The sequence below is a fragment of the Acomys minous genome (assembly GCF_964271855.1).
Source record: "Acomys minous genome assembly, chromosome: 11".
Classification (NCBI taxonomy): Eukaryota; Metazoa; Chordata; class Mammalia; order Rodentia; family Muridae; genus Acomys; species Acomys minous.
Window position 1 is genome coordinate 100835150 of NC_140492.1, and position 17351 is coordinate 100852500.

At 46.7% G+C, this 17351-nt stretch overlaps 1 protein-coding gene across 1 annotated transcript; it reads left to right on the top strand.

Annotated features, from left to right (window-relative positions):
- The first annotated feature begins 992 nt into the window (after window positions 1-992).
- On the top strand, window positions 993-16235 carry F2RL1 (F2R like trypsin receptor 1). Its single transcript, XM_084802730.1, has 2 exons — window positions 993-1208; window positions 13717-16235. Exons 1-2 carry the CDS (start codon window positions 1127-1129, stop codon window positions 14820-14822), a joined length of 1188 nt encoding a protein of 395 aa, XP_084658856.1. The 5' UTR covers window positions 993-1126; the 3' UTR covers window positions 14823-16235.
- Window positions 16236-17351: the final 1116 nt, after the last annotated feature.

The following is a 17351-nucleotide window of genomic DNA, read 5'->3' on the forward strand; positions in this document are numbered from 1 at the left end:
GCATTGGTGTTTTGCCTGCAAGTATGTCTATGTGAGAATGTCAGATCTTGGAGTTACAGACAGTTCTGAGTTGCCATGTGGGTGCTGAGATTTGAACTCTGGTCCGCTGGAAGAGCAGTCAGTGCCCTTAACCACTGAGCCATCTCCCCAGCCCCTGTTTTTTTGTTTTTCAAAACAAGGTTTCTCTGTGTAACAGCCCTGGCTGTCCTGGACTCACTCTGTAGACCAGGCTGGCCTCGAACTCACAGAGATCCGCCTGCCCCTGCCTCCTGAGTGCTGGGGTTAAGTACTTGTTCGGCACATATTCCACACTGTAGTTCACACATACAGGTTGGTTCAATGTCCGTGGATAACGGATGAGCTGGAAACATAATCCCAGAACGTTGCGTCCTTCCTACACCCTTTTTATGACGGTGTTCACAGCAGTCTGCCTTGCCTCCAAAAACTCACAGGCCTGTCACCCTAGCACTTAGGCGGTTGAGGCAGGAGAATCACAAGTTTGTGGTCAGGTAGGTAGGTAAGAAAGAACTCTTTCTCAAAAAGCTGGATCAAGGCAACAACCAACAAAACAACAAACAAACCCTTTTATATCGGGTTCTGCGTTTGCCTATTACGCCTTGAAGCCTTCTACACCAATTACTGAAGACAAAGGCAATGAGTTTGGACTTTCTAACGTTTACCAGAGGTGAGCTCACTGGTTCTCTGAAGTAATTAAAGGTTAGAGATAGTTTTGGACATCACCCAAAGAACCCTGGGTCCCAACCTTCCTGTCATTTGCATTCCAATGTAGCCACTTCACTGGTCCAAGCCTCACCCGCAGGCTACTCCACCAGCCAACTGGATGCTGGCCAGCACACGGGACTCTGCAGGCAGACCGGGCGGTGCTGGTCCAGGTGGCCCAGGGTGGGACCGGCGTAAAACGTTCGAAGGGGGCGTGACAGAGGCGTGGCCTCCCGGGGGCGTGGCCTCCCGCAGGTGCTTCCAGGGGCTCGGGTTTCACTGAAACAGGTCCCGCCCTAGGGAAGCTCAGTGAGGCTCCAGTTAAGGTCTAGGGGACCCGGTGCTCAGCTGGCCTCGGAGTTTCGTACCACTGGTGGCGGATTTCCCGCCCGCCCCACGTCTGGGGATGCGAAGTCTCAGCCTGGCGTGGCTGCTGGGAGCCGTCATCCTTCTGGCGGCCTCGGTCTCCTGCAACCGGACCTACTCAGGTAAAGACCTTGCGCTGGGAGGGCTCGAGCGGCGCAGAAGAGCTCTGGGCTGGTGGGGGAAACCGGGCTGACGCGCACATCCGCGCGTGTCCCTACACTCTCCCGGTGGCTTTGATAGGGGTCCCTGACGACCAGGTCCAGCTGGGACACCTGGCAAGTGCCCCTAAAAGACGCGCTAGAGACAAACCCGGTCTGGGTACTTCCAATTTCTGTCTGTCGGCGTAGTTCGGGGAGACAAGGAAGCTGTGCCCGGGTCTTTGGGGTGCCCAGAGGTCTCAGCCTTGCCTCCTTCGGGTAGCTTCTTTACAAACACCGAGTCATAAAGAGCTTTTCGCGGACTCTGTGAACTACCTCCAGCCTGGTCCTACTGGACCCCTGGTTAATAGCACGTTGATGGCTCAAGGCCGGGTGGAGTGAGTGGGGAGCCTGCGCCCTGGGAAGTTTCCACCTCGCGTTTTGCGCTCACATCCACCCACTGAACCATTTCTTTGGGAGTCGAACCATAGCGTTTAAGACCCACTCGGGGCCTCAGTTCCTGACATCGCGGTGGATGCTCTGGGCATGGAACTCAGGCTGTTTGGGATGTCACAAGGTGGTAAAAGGGAACCTTTCAGGACCTCTACGTGACTTTCTTCTGGTGTACAGGTTTCGAGACCTTCCCGCCACCTGGAGCGCACACTGGCAGCCACCCAAGTCTAGCGCTGTGGCTGCCAAACCCGGGCACAGAACTACTAGAGAGCGGTTCCGGGCGGTGCTTCGTTGCCTGCTTGGGCCCCGCCACAGGCTTGGGCGGGTGGTGCTGCTGCGGGGGAGCTCGAACTGAGGCTTCTAGAAGCCAGGGAGGCTTCTTTAGGCTGTAGGGTGGGATGGAGGTGTCTTTACTGCCAGCAGTAGCGCTACTCTGATGCAGAACTAGGCCTGGCGTCTTCATTTCCCAGCTAAGCGTACCTTGTGTCCCAAAAGGCCATTACTCGCTGTTACTTTTTCCCAAAGAAGTAGAAGAGCGTTTATAACCTCTTCTTTTGCCCGTGATTTAAAGTTAGACATTTGAAAGTCAGGGACAAAGGTTAGTGTGCACAAACAGTAAAAAAAAAAAAAAGTGGTAAGTGATTAATACTTTTACGATTCACACAGTGTAGGAAGAATACGCTGGTTATTTGGCTCCCTCTGTTTACAGAGTGAGAGAGTTGTAAGGGAGAGGTTCCTGGCGTATGCCGTGAACTAGATTTAACAATTAAAAAAAAAAAAAGTCAGGTTACTTGTTAACCCGAGCTACTTAATATCTCACCGTGGTTTCTCTCTGCATACTTAACGCTCCGTAGCCGGTAACTTTCCTAAAGATTTAGACAAGCAACAGGGACTTCAGGCACAGGGAGTTCTTCTCCCAATCGAAATTAAATTACTTTTGGTTAGGACACGGGGGACTTTGAAAGCATTTCCTGCATGTTAATGGAAGTCTAAGCTCAAGCCGTTCTGGTCTGGTCTTTCTGTGTGCTCCTTAACTAGTTAAAGAACAGATTGGCCTTGGGTTTCTCCATCTCCAAAAGATTGCTTCCCGGAAAGAAGTCCCAAAGTGAAATAATCTCGTTTTTTGCAGGGTGGGGTGGGGGCGTGGGTGTGGTTGGGGAGCATTGAATTGCGAATGTGGCTTTTAAGGCAGCTTTTCTCCGACACAATCACTGCTACTATCTCCTCCCCTTCCCCCTCTTTCATCTACAGATATATTTGTTTTCTGGTTTCTTGTCAGACTGTGTATCTAACCCAGGCCTCGGCTAGTGCTATTTTCCTAGTGACAGGAGCCTGAGACACAGTCTATCCAATTCAGTTTTAGAGACCAGTTATTTTCTTTATTAATTTTTTGGGGGGTGGGGTGGGGTGGGGTGTACTATCTTCTTTTTTCTTTCTTTGAAATAATCTCGTTGTGTATCCCTGGTTGGTCCAGAATTTATTTTCTTTCTTTCTTTCTTTTTTCCAGAATTTTCTATGTTGACTTCACTGGCCTTGAACTTGCAACAGTTCTCCTGTCTCTGCCTCCTGGGTAATGGGATTATAGGAATGCACCACCATGCCCAGACATTTTTTTTTAATTAAAAAAATATGTGCATTTGTGTTTTTGTTTGTGTCTAAGTGAGGGTGTAGGACCCCCCCCACAACTGGAGTTACAGACAGTTGTGAGCTGTCATGTGGGTGCTGGGAATTGAACCTGGATCCCCTGGAAGAGCAGTGAGTGCTCTTAATTGCTGAGTCATCTCTCCAACATTGTTTTTAATTGTAAAAATAATATGAGGTCACTGTAAAGGAAAAAAATAGGAAGAGGATAAAGTTAACGAAATCATCCTAAACACTGGAACTTAAAATAACCACTACTAACATTTTTTTATTTATATCTTTCCCATGCTTTTGTATATGAGAAATACATAAAATACACATTCTCAACTATAGATATCCTGTAAAATTATGGGATTTTATTATGAAAAGCTCAATAACACATTTAAAAATTTTTTTATTTATTGTATATGAGTGCTTTATCTACAGAAGAGGGCATCAGGTCACATTATAGATGGTTGTGAGCCACCATGTGGTTGCTGGGAATTGAACTCAGGACCTCTGGAAGAGCAGGCAGTGCTCTTAACCACTGAGCCATCTCTCCAGCCCCTCAATAACACATTTTTAATGGCGTTAAGATATGGGTACACACACACTCACACTCACAGTCACACTCACATCCCGAGGAGCCCCGTGTATTAGGTATTAAACCTAGGGCCTCCTCTGTCACTAAGCTAGTGTCTCAGCCCTAGTTTTACATCTTATTTTGAGGCAAAGTCTCCTCGAATCCACGGGATAACTCACCCAGGTGAACCTTGGTGTCTACTTCCTCATCCTGGATCGCTATGATTACAGACCTGGCTTCATCTTTTCAACTTGGTGTTCTGTGACTAGATGCATATACATCCTGTTTCCAAAAATCTTTTTTTGTTGTTGTTGTTTTGTTTTTTGAGACAGGGTTTCTTTGTGTAGCCTTGACTGTCCTGGACTCGCTTTGTAGACCAGGCTGGCCTCGGACTCGCAGTGATCTGCCTGCCTCTGCCTCCCGAGTGCTGGGATTAAAGGCGTGCGCCACCACGCCTGGCTCAAAAATCTTGTAATATAGAAAAACCCTGTAAAGAACATGGAGCTGAGACTTTAGGCTAGTGCTCGGTCCCCTTTGCTTTCCTTGTGTTACTAATTAACCTTGACGTCATGCCTAATGCATGTTTCTTATGGTTTTATTATCTGGATAAATGTTGAGGAAAATCCGTTTACAAAAGTTGGCTAGAAGTGCACCGAGGGAGAGACACACTGCAACTGAAACCTTTTCTTTTTCAGCCTGTGCTCCCAAGAGTTGGTAGCAGAAGAGCCCTGGGGGATGGGCAGTAGCTACGGAAAGGCCCAAAATAGTGACACCAAGTCCACGACCAGCTGAAGGCCTTTAAGCGACAGAAGGGCTATGTATGCCATAATGACTGTCCTATGATATTTATTTGTGCTTGGATAATAGACCCAGGTACCCGAAAGAGACAGACTCCTGTCCGTATTTTCTTTTCTTTTCTTTTTTTTTTGGTTTTTCGAGACAGGGTCTCTCTGTGTTAGCCTTGGCTGTCCTGGACTCACTTTGTAGTCCAGGCTGGCCTCTAACTCACAGCGATCCGCCCACCTCTGCCTCCCGAGTGCTGGGATTAAAGGCGTGCGCCACCGCGCCCGGCTCCCTGTCTGTATTTTCACAGGGGAGTTAGAGCTCTCATAAGCTCTTGAGCCGGTCCCTTTTTGATACCGGGATGATCATTTTTGTTGTACCACGGTAAACAATGGCTCAGCAAATCTTCCGCCATAGTCAGTGTGAGACAGATTTCCTGCAAGTAAATCGCAGGTCAGGAGAAAACTACATTTTTAACTTTCGTTACCTTTGCCAAATTACTTTCAAGAGGATTGTATCAGCTTGCACTCTGTGTGGCAGAAAACCTAAGACAGAAAGTGTAAGGTTTGCTTTTCCCCAGCCATTCTACATTAAGGAGAGAGACATTTAAAAAAATATATATTTGATTTAATTTTAATTCATGGGCATTGGTGTAGGGGTGTCAGATCTTGGAGTTACAGACAGTTGTGAGCTGCCATGTGGGTGCTGGGAATTGAACCCAGGTTCTTTGGAAGAGCAGGCAGTGCTCTTAACCACTGAGCCATCTCTCCAGCCTCGAGAGACATTTTTTTTTTTTAGTAGCTTGGCGAGAGTATCCTAGATTTAAGACTTTTTGCAAATAGGTGTACGTTAGGATCTAATTATGGAGATGAGAGTGTATTATTTTATCAGTTTCTTGTTTTCAGTTGATAGTATATTTTCTGTAGGGAGGTGAGTGCCTGCTCTTAGGGCCAGCATTGTAATGAGTTAGGAACAAAGCTGATAACTGGCCCGTTTCCTGTTTGGCAGTCCTGGCGGCTGGGTGTTGCCTTGAGCATTGGTGGGTGGGTGTTGTTGTATGCTTGGCAGGAACTCTTGATTGTAGCCCTAGAAATAAGATGTGCTCAGAGCCAGGTACTATGTATGTGTCTGTCCTTCATAGGACCCACAGCCTTGGCTCAGTTCTGAAACTGTTTCTGGTTTACAGCTAGAATCTGGGATTCCAGCAATTTGGAATATAATACAGAACGGACAGAGCCTATGTTGTCTTAGGGACCTTTGAACAGTGTCACGAAATGGTTTAATGTGAACAACTGTTACTGTTTGTTTGGTTTGGGGCTTTGTTGTTGTTGCTTTTTAAGATTTATTTATTATTTATACAGTGGTACACATATACACCTGCAGGCCTGAAGGGGGCATCAGGCTACATTATAGATGGTTGTGAGCCACCATGTGGTTGCTGGGAATTGAACTCAGGACCTCAGGAGGAGCAGTCAGTGCTCTTAACCTCTGAGCCATCTCTCCAGCCCTGTTGTTTTGTTTTTTGATTCAAGATCTTGCTGTATAGCCCAGACTTGCCTGGAACTCATCACGGTCTCTGCCTTGGATCCTCTTGTGCCAAGTTTAAAGGAGGGACTCCCAACTCTTATTTTGTGTGTGGTGGGGGTTGGGGAGGCAGCTGGAAACCAAGCCCTTACCACTGAGGTGCATCCCTGACCCTTAGGATGGTATTTCTAGGTTGGTTTTTGGGGGTAATCTAAGAATGATGCCTTCTCCTCCTTCTTCCTTTTTTTTTTTTTTTTAAACGTGTTTGCTCTTAACCCAAGCCATATTTTTTTTTTTAAGTTATAAAGCTGTTCCTTGTTCCTCTTTTCTCTTTGTTTGGCACTTCCCAGCCCATCTCTCTGTGTAACTTTTTTTTTTTTTAGTTTTTTGAGACAGGGTTTCTCTGTGTAGCCTTGGCTGTCCTGGACTCGCTTTGTAGACCAGGCTGGCCTCGAACTCACAGCGATCCGCCTGCCTCTGCCTCCCGAGTGCTGGGATTAAAGGTGTGCGTCACCACGCCCGGCTTCTCTGTGTTACTTTTAATAGCTTTATTAAGGATTCTATGCCAAACAATTTTCATAATACACAATTAGCCCCTTTAAAGAGAGTTTGGTGGCTTTTGGTATTCTTATAGAATTGTCACCATCCCTGTGACAGTTTTCCCACACCCAGCCCTGGTCACCAACAGTCTTTCGTATTCTAGCCATTTATTTATTTATTTATTTATTTTGTTTTTTCGAGACAGAGTCTCTCTGTGTAGCCTTGGCTGTCCTGAACTCACTTTGTAGACCAGGCTGGCCTCGAACTCACAGCGATCCGCCTGCCTCTGCCTCCCGAGTGCTGGGATTAAAGGCGTGCGCCACCACCGCCCGGCATTATTCTAGCCATTTAATATGTATGGGTTCACATAATGTGTGGACCCCTGTGACTGCCTTCTCTTCTTTAGTGTATTTTGTTTTTTCAAGGCTTACCCATGTTATAGCATGCATCAACAACCTATTTCCTTCCTTTTTTCTGAACACAAATTATGGACATTTGATACCCTATCATGCCAGGCATGTTTCTTGTTTTTTGTTTTTTTTTTTTTTTTTGAGACAGGGTTTTTCTCTGTGTAACCTTGGCTGTCCTGGAACCCACTATGTAGACCAAGCTGGCTTCGAACTCAGAGAGATCCACCTGCCTCTGCCTCTCAAGTGCTGGGGTTAAAGGCATGTGCTGCCACCACCACCTGGCTGTTGGTGGCCTTGAACTTATATACTCAAATTAGCCATGCGGTGAAGGCTGACATTGAACTTCTGGTCCTCATGGAGTGTCGTGATTAGTTGGTGCTCACCATACCCAGTTTTATGGGGTGGCGGTGATCAGACTTCCTGTAGAAGCACTCTAGGCATGCGCTCTAGTGGCTGAACAGTGATAGGCCCCAGCCTGTTTGTTTGTTTTTTGGTTTTCCAAGAAAGGGTCTCTCCGTGTTAGCCTTGGCTGTCCTGGACTCACTTTGTAGACCAGGCTGGCCTCGAACTCACAGCGATCTGCCCACCTCTGCCTCCCGAGTGCTGGGATTAAAGGAGTGCGCCACCACGCCCGGCTGTTTGTTTGTTTTTGAGAAGTGTTCTAGCTCTGCTGTTTCAGGATGCTAACAAATTCCTAGGCTCGAGCGATTCCCACAGCTCAGCTGGCCAACATGCGTTAAGGTGTCTGGCTTGAATACTTGACCTTTCTTTTCATTGCTGAGTGCCATTGCCTTGTGGGCACAGTCCTCATTTGTTCATCTGTTCTTCTGTCATTGTTTCCATTCAGGGCTATTATGAATAATGTGGCTTTTTTTATTTGAGTGTCCGTGTACAAGATTTCGTGTGGACATGTTTTCCCTGGTATCGCAGTGGCGGATCTTCATTGTCAACCCGACTGGATTAGAATCATGGCAGAGGCACACCTCTGGGTGTATCCAAGAGACGTTTTCAGAGCAATTTGTTTTGTCATTTTGGTTTTTGAGATAGGGTTTCGCTGTGAAGCCTTGGCTGTCCTAGACCTCATTCTGTAGACCAGGCTGGCCTCAAACTCAGACCTTTGCCTCTCACTTTCTCCCAAGTCCTGGGATTATAGTTGTGTGTCCAGCCAGACCAGTTTTGTTGTTGTTGTTGCTGTTTTTCGAAGACAGGGTTTCTCGGCGTTAGCATTGGCTGTTCTGGACTTTGTAGACTAGGTTGGTCTCGAACTCACAGCATTCCACTTGCCTCTGCCTCCCAAGTGCTGGGATTAAAGGCGTGCACCATCATGCCCCAGCTAAGCCGGGACAGTTTTAATTGAGCAGGGAAGACCTATCCTGGTTGTAGACAACACCATCCCATAGGCTGGAGTCCCGGCTGAATAAAAAAGAGAAAGCCAGCTTAGCAACAGTGCTCATGTCTTCCGTTCCTTAAAGTGTGACTGCCTGTGTCACATTCCTGCTGTGAGTCAAAATAAATACTTCCTTAGTTACTTGCCCTCATTCCTAGCAACAAGGAAACTAAGGCTTGTGAGGCCGCAGCCGGGAGCTGGAAGAGAGCCCTCACCAGATCCTAACTGTGCTGGGACCTCCATCGCTGATTTCTTTCCACCAGAACTGTGAGGAATACACAGTTGGGTGTAAACCACTCACTCTTTTTTTAAAAATTTTTTAATTTTTTGATTTTTTTTGAGACAGGGTTTCTCTGTGTAGCCTTGGCTGTCCTGGACTCGCTTTGTAGACCAGGCTGGCCTGGAACTCACATAGATCTACCTGCTTCTGCCTCCCGAGTGCTGGGATTATAGGCATGTGTCACGTTACTATGCTCGGCTTCCTCTTCTTTTTCTTCTTCCTCTTCTTCTTTTTTAAAATTACACTCCACAACCATGTGTGTGTGTGGTGTGTGTGTCTGTGTGTACACACATGTGTATGCCACAGTATATATGAGAGGTCAGCAGACAACTTATGGAACTTGTTTCTCTCAACCACGGGCGTTCAGGGGCTGGAAGTCAGTCGGCCTGTTTGATGCCAAGCACCCTTACTCACTGAGACATCTTGCTGACCCTAGCTGCTCATTTTCTGTCTTTGTTACGTATGCCCAGACTTACTCTGATCATGATGAGGTCAGAGTCCATTCCAGCAAGGTTTCTCTAGAGCCTTTAATCACCTCTTGTGGTGACCCTAGGAGCTATAAACAGGCAATGTTATACAGGCTTAGAGTCCTTCCTTTATAGATAACATTATATAACAGAAGAAAATTGATTTTCCTTATGAGGAATCTCAGCCACTGAGCACAGAAGTTCAGGGTGACTCACTGCGGTGCTTTGAGTGAGAATGACTCCCCCAGGCTCCCCAGTTAGTGGAGCTATTTGGGGAGGAGGAGACATGGCATTGCTGGAGAAAGCATATCCCTTGAGGCAGGCACTGGGATTAAAAGGCTCTGCCACTTCCAAATTTTCCCTCCCTGCTTCCTGCTTGCGTTTGAAGATGTGAGCTCTGATCCTCCGTCTGCTGCCACACCTGCAGCTCGAGGCCACCCCTCCCTCCGTGATGCGTTCCCAGCCCTCCGGAACTGTAGACCAGAATAATTTTTTCCTTCTGTAAATTGCCTTGGTCATAGTGTTTAATCAGAGCGACAGAAAAGTAACCAGTGCATCTGATGGGCTATTTCTGGCCCGGATGCCTTTGTGGATGAGTGGATGAGCGGACTGTGAGACTGGTCCACTGCTCACAGGGTCCAGCTGGGCCACACAACCCTCTGAACAGCTGTGGAGGATTTACAAGATTCTTTTATACCTCTAAATGGCTTACAGAGCATGTTGACATTGTTAGAATTCTGCTTCAGTCTGCCTACTTATGATGTCATCGCTTACCTGCCACAGGGGTGTGACCCTATCCAGGGCGGTATAAAAGTACGGACCCTCCTCGTGGTCTGTCTCATCTACTTCCTCTCTACTTTTCCTTTCTACCCTCCTCTCCTCTCTTCCTCTCTCTCTGGGGTACCCCTCCCTCTTTCCTTCTCCCCCATGCTCATTTAATAAACTCCTCTACAATATAACATCTGCTGCCCGGTACCTTGTATCTACCTTGTATCTAATATATATATTAGACATTAATACAGGTGAATATGTGAATTATTGAAGGAGGGGCTAATTTTAAAGAAGGCAACTTTTTTTTTTGGATTTTTGAGACAGGGTTTCTCTGTGTGGCCTTGGCTGTCCTGGACTCGCTTTGTAGACCAGGCGTGCGCCACCACGCCCGGCTAAGAAGGCAACTTTTAATATGGTAAATTAAAATTTTTAGATATTCTGTGTGACTGTGTGTGTGTGTGTAGTGATGCAGTCCAATGTGTAGTATCAGGGGCGGTGGGGCATAGTGAGAGTGAGGAAGACTATGGACTCTAGTAATAAACTAAGGCTACATAAAGGCTGTTTAATTTGCTCATTCACTAATTTGTACCTCAGTTCCTCTATCTATAAAACAAGGACATAACAGTACTACCTGCCTTGCCAGGCGAATGTGATAAAGGTGCCATATGTCCAGTGCTGACTCACAGCCAGCTAGTGCTAATCTGAATAATGGCAGCCATGTTTCTGCTATTTTTTTCTTGTGGTTCTAGGTGTGGCCTTCGGTCCTCGCTGTTTCCGTCCAATGTCCTGTAGAGACAAATAGAGGATCCATGACTCTAGGTCCCCACTACTCCCAGATTTGTTTTCGTTTTTTAAAAAGTGCTCTTTTTGTAAAGCTATGGGAGAAATTGAATCAATAGAAATATGTTTATGTTAAGTGCATTTATTTTCCTAAGACCACCATGATGAGCAGTGGTATAAAACAACAGATAGTCGCTCTCTTGGTTCTGGAGTGGAGAGGTCGCTCTCTTGGTTCTGGAGTGGAAAGGTTGCTCTCTTGGTTCTGGAGTGGAGAGGTCGCTCTCTTGGTTCTGGAGTGGAGAGGTCGCTCTCTTGGTTCTGGAGTGGAGAGGTCGCTCTCTTGGTTCTGAAGTGGAGAGGTCGCTCTCATGGTTCTGGAGTGGAGAGGTCGCTCTCTTGGTTCTGGAGTGAAGAGGTCGCTCTCTTGGTTCTGGAGTGGAGAGGTTGCTCTCTTGGTTCTGGAGTGGAGAGGTCCGGAATGAAAATGGTTGGAGGGAGGGTCTGTGCATACCGTCACCAGCTTCTGCGTGGGTGCTGACTTGTTCCACCCTATTGCTTCCAGCGTCACATTGCTTTCTCTGGCTTTTTCTCCTTTACTCTGCCGAGCTTTGCTTTGTCTTCTTAAGAGACCATTGCCACTGGTTCGAGGGCCAGCCTGGATCGTACTAACAGGATGATGGTCTTAAAATTGTTCATTTTAGGGCTGCAAAGATCCTTGCCTCCAGGGGATTATTAGGACATGAACGTCCCTCTTTTGGGTAGGGGCACTTTTGTTCTTCTACAGTGAGTGGAAAGTGAACTGCTGGTCTTTGTACCCCCAGCACTCCTCCTATCCCCCCTCAACTGATAGTCCTACCTAGAGAAACATTTGGAAGCCAACAGGCCTGTAGAACCTGAGTGATCAGATGGTAGCTGAGCACACCTAAAATTAGGGAAAGTCAGGGGCTGCAGAGATGGCTCAGTGGTTAAGAGCACCACCTGCTCCTCCAAAGGTCCTGAGTTCAATTCCCAGCAACCACATGGTGGCTCACAACCATCTGTAATGTAACCTGGTGTCCTCTTCTGGCCTGCAGGTAAACAAGCAGACAACACTGTATACATAATAATAAAATAAATCTTAAAAAAAAGTTAGGGAAAGTCAGGTGGGGCATACCGTCTTCCTTGGTGCATGGCAGAGGCCTCTGGCTCGTCATTAAATATAATTCCTTAGTGTCCTTGATTCCTCCTTCAAGTCAATGATTGAGTACAGCTTGGGGCAGGAGGGTTTGTTTGGTTTTTGGTTGGTTTTTGGTTGTTGTTGTTGTGTTTTTTCTTTTGTTTTTCGAGACAGGGTTTCTCTGAGTAGCCTTGGTTGTCCTGGACTTACTTTGTAGACCAGGTTGGCCTCAAACTCATGAAGAGCTGCATGTCTCTGCCTCCCAAGTGCTGGCCACTTTGCTTTTGATGGAATCTCACTATGTCACGCAGGCTGGTCTCAAATTCCTTAAGCTAAAACAATCCGCTCATATCAACTTTCCAAATAGCTGAGGCTACAGGCATGCTCTACCACATCTGGTAGAGCATGTGATTTTGGATATTCAAGCAAGTTACAGTCTGGGGGAGGCACCCTGAGTTAAAGCTTGCTGGTACATGCTCAAGTCAAAGCACGCTTGTGTCATCGGCACTGTGGCCTCCATACTAAAAGGCCAGCCTGCCAACTGAGCTCCCTGGGAGGGAGTTTACGAAGCCAGCAGAGAGGTGGGAAATGCCTCCCTGTTATAGTAGTGTAGCTCTTGTGGGTGGACAAGCGAATGCACCTTGGTCCTGGAATCTCTCTAGCCTGGGCTCTGGGACAGGAAGTCACTGACAGCCAGGCTGGATCTTGGCTTAAAGCCAAAGTAGGATAGATGGAAACAAGGAAATGAGAAAACAGGCAGCGGATGGCAAGGCAGGGCTTCTGTCTTACTCACTAGAGACTCTGGAAGAGTTAACACAAATTCTATTTATCCGTCCATCCACCCATTCATCCGTCCATCCACCCACCCATCCATCCATCCATGTATTTATTTATTTATTTTTACTAATGGACCCATCAAAGGCTGCTGATGGGTTCTTTCTGTCTTTCTTTCTTTCTTTCTTTCTTTTTTTCGAGATAAGGTTTCTCTGTGTAGCCTTGGCTGTCCTGGACTTTGTAGACCAGGCTGGCCTTTAAACTCACAGAGATCCACCTCTCTCTGCTTCCCTGAGTTCTGGGATTACAGATGTGCACCACCACTGAGCCTGGCTCCTTCTGTGTTTTTGTTTTTGATGTAATGAATGTAGCTTCCTCCCCCCCCCCCCCAAGACAGGGATTCTCTGTGTAGCCTTGGCTGGCCTCGAACTCACATCGATCCACCTGCCTCTACCTCCCGAGTACTGGGATTAAAGGCGTAAAAAAATAAAGTGAAATACAGTCGGCCTAAAGATTCCTAGAAGTCAGTGTCCTGTATGCAACCCCAAACTCCCACAGCTACAAAAGGTACTGTCTGTGGGGCTGACGCTATAGCTCAGCAGTAGAATGCATGCCTAGTGCATGTAAGAATTAGACTTGGACTGCCAGCAAGTATCCCTGCCCAGTACCATTACTCAAAGAGAATCTTCTCTGTAATACTCTTAATAGCATCTGTCTGAACATTTTCTTTTCTTTTCTTTTTTTTTTGCGAGACAGGGTTTCTCTGTGTAGCCTTGGCTGTCCTGGACTCACTTTGTAGACCAGGCTGGCCTCGAACTCACAGCGATCCGCCTGCCTCTGCCTCCCGAGTGCTGGGATTAAAGGCGTGCGCCACCACGCCCGGCTTTGTCTGAACATTTTCATTGAAGCACAGCAGCCCTGTGCTTTTATCCTAGTAATGACCTTGCTCCACCTTCTTTGTACAGGAACCCAGAGTAAAGGAAGAAGTCTTATTGGCAGGCCGGACACTCCCCCTCCAATCAATGGGAAAGGGGTTACAGTAGAACCACGCTTCTCCATTGATGACTTCTCTACGTCTGTCCTCACTGGGAAGCTGACCACTGTCTTCCTGCCGGTCATCTACACTATTGTATTTGTGATCGGTTTGCCCAGTAATGGCATGGCCCTCTGGGTCTTCCTTTTCCGCACGAAGAAAAAGCACCCTGCCGTGATTTACATGGCCAACCTGGCCTTGGCAGACCTCCTGTCTGTCATCTGGTTCCCCCTGAAGATCGCCTACCACCTCCGTGGCAACAACTGGATCTATGGGGATGCGCTTTGCAAGGTGCTGATCGGCTTTTTCTATGGCAACATGTACTGCTCCATCCTCTTCATGACCTGCCTCAGCGTCCAGAGGTACTGGGTGATAGTGAACCCCATGGGACACTCCAGGAAGAAGGCCAACATCGCCGTTGGCGTCTCCCTGGCCATCTGGCTCCTGATCTTCCTGGTCACCATCCCTTTGTATGTCATGAAGCAGACAGTCTACATCCCAGCCTTGAACATCACCACCTGTCATGACGTGCTGCCGGAGGCGGTGTTGGTGGGGGACATGTTCAATTACTTCCTCTCCCTGGCCATTGGCGTCTTTCTGTTCCCAGCCTTTCTCACCGCATCTGCGTACGTGCTCATGATCAAAACGCTCCGCTCTTCTGCCATGGATGAACACTCGGAGAAGAAAAGGCGGAGGGCGATCAGACTCATCGTCACCGTGCTGGCCATGTACTTCATCTGTTTCACTCCCAGCAACCTTCTGCTCGTGGTGCATTACTTCCTCATTAAAACCCGGAGCCAGAGCCACGCCTACGCCCTCTACCTCGTCGCCCTCTGCCTGTCGACCCTCAACAGCTGCATCGACCCCTTTGTCTATTACTTTGTTTCACAGGATTTCAGGGATCACGCCAAGAACGCGCTCCTCTGTCGGAGCGTCCGCACTGTGAATCGCATGCAAATATCCCTCACCTCCAACAAGTTCTCCAGAAAATCCAGTTCTTATTCTTCGAGTTCGACCAGTGTTAAAACCTCCTATTGAGCTGGACCTGAGGCTATCATCAAGCCTGTTTAATGGCGCGCGCGCGCGCGTGCGTGCGTGCGTGCGTGCGTGCGTGCGTGCGTGCGTGCGTGCGATGGGAATGCAACGACACGCAGGGGGCTGTCACTTCCTAGCCAAGCTGCGGGTCTCACCACTGATCACAAGCATGCAGCTCTCCGCAGGACCTCTAGGAGCCTTCTAGTTTGCATGAGAAAAGTCCACCACTATAATTGAACCAATGTCAGTATCAGAATTCTGCTACTCTGATGCCCCTGAAACTGGACGAACTGACAGAAACTTCTTTTTTTTTTTTTTTTTTTTTTTTTGTGGAAGTGAGGAGAAGATAGAAAACCAGTGACCTGCAAGCAAAAACTGCTCCTGGCAAGAAAGCTTAAGTTCCTAGCTAAAGTGATTTCCTGTACATCTGTGGTCCATCGCAGCTTTGTCAGGACCTGAGGCCTTTGAAGAACTTCAGTCCAGTTGAATGATGTTACAGACTTGGAAGATGAGGAGACTGGATGGAGTTCCTGGCTGAATTCTACCGAGTTAACAGTGGCCTTGCACTGGACAACAGGATCCAAATGGCCAGTGGTTACGTTCTTGCACCATTTTGGCAGAACAACTGGGGGCCTTTGGTCAGTGTGCAGGTCCCTTAGCTTCAGTAGTGGGGGGCGGGGCTGCGCCTCAATAACGTCTAAATATGCAGAACCATGGAGCCGAACCCCGCTTCTGCTTGCCAGGGCACCGCAGCAATGTTGGAAAAGGAAAACCAACCGCAGTGTTTTGGGCCTCTTTACGAGTCAGTTTATAGTGAAATTTGCCTATTGGCTTATTGGAATTTTTCTGTTCTTTATTACTCTTTTGTAGTTTTGTATGTCTATTAGTCAAGGAAAAGAAAATGAAGATCTTAAAAGTGTAAACAAATTTTGTATACCTTTTTTTTTTTTTACTTAAGTCATTGTGTATAATGGAATATTTTGCCAACTACAAATACCACTTGGTGTTTTTTGTTTTTTTAATTTACTTTTTAACTATATTGTGCCAAGTTAAGACATTTTTAATGCATTATTATAGTGTCAATCCCCTTCCCCCTCGATACCTGTGATACCCTCCCCTGCTTCTCCTCCTGTCCCATTGCTGTTTTCCTCCCTTCCCACCATGTTTCATGGGCCATTTAGTAGTCTATAAAAACCGTCGTTGGGACTATTTATTATCAGTTTTGTTCACCTGTTATCAACTATGTGGAATTAACATCTTCTCATATGTTCGGGAAAGAGCACAATCAAGAGACCACAGCCATTGCAGAGGTACAAGGCTCCAGACTTGCTTTATATGCTGCCTGTGTTTGTGGCTTTAAAACTTAATTTTGTTGTATGTCTGATTTATAAATAATACATGAATTTTTAAAAACAACTTTCAGGTGGTGTGTTTATTTATATGAAGGGAGGAGAAGAGGGAAACCCTGCCATTCTACACAGTGTGATGCTTGTCCCCTCCTTTCTTTCTTTCTTTCTTTCTTTCTTTCTTTCTTTCTTTCTTTCTTTCTTTCTTTCAAAACTAGGGATCTAAGCCTTGTGAATTCACACTGTTTTCTAAATAAACATAAAATGTAGTTCATGTTTCTCTGCACTGACTACTTTTCATCAACCAGTATGTTAAAATTTTTTTCCGTATATTTTTACAACTTGATATCCATTTTTAAAGGTTATAGACCATTTAATAGTCCAGATATTACAATGTATATAATTTCCCTACTGGACAGCCCCTTGACTCGTGCTATCTTTTTGTTGTTGTTGTTTTTGTTTTTTGTCTATTTCAACATCATTGCATAGTACAATTGTATATAGGCATTGTTGTCGTTCACGTTATTTTCCACCATATAGCCCTAGAAGTTGCTATGTATGCCAGACTGGCCCCTTAAACTCATGGAGATCTGCTTGCCTCTGCCTTCTGAGTGCTGGGATTAAATGTATGTACCACCACACCTGGACCTCTGAGAATATCTTTGAAATATTTCCAGAGTATTTCTGGAAATAGAGTGGTCAGCTCAAAAGTTGTATGCCTCGGAGGCTGGAGAGATGGCTCACCAATTAAGAGCATCTGTTTCTTTTCCAGAGGACCTTGACTCAGTTCCAAGCACCCACATGGTGACTCACAAACCATCCTAGTTGTGAGCCACCATGTGGTTGCTGGGAATTGAACTCAGGACTTCTGGAAGAACAGCCAGTGCTCTGAACCTCTGAGCCATCTCTCCAGCCCAGGATGACCTTTCATTTTTTTAAAAAAAGATTTATTTATTATTTATTATGTATACAGTGCACATTAGATCACGTTATAGATGGTTGTGAGCCACGATGTGGTTGCTGGGAATTGAACTCAGGACCTCTGGAAGAGCAGTCAGTGCTCTTAACCGCTGAGCCATCTCTCCAGCCCCACAAACCATCCTTAATTCCAGTTCCAGGGCACTTGATGGCCTCCTGACTGTGAAGGCTTTCAGCACGCATGTGGTAAACATACACACATGTAGGC

Excerpts from the sequence above, each read along its gene's own strand:
- F2RL1 (XM_084802730.1), top strand. The coding sequence starts at position 1,127 with ATGCGAAGTCTCAGCCTGGCGTGGCTGCTGGGAGCCGTCATCCTTCTG. Across the intron at positions 1,209-13,716 it reads CTGCAACCGGACCTACTCAG|GAACCCAGAGTAAAGGAAGA; the intron begins GTAAAGACCTTG and ends TTCTTTGTACAG.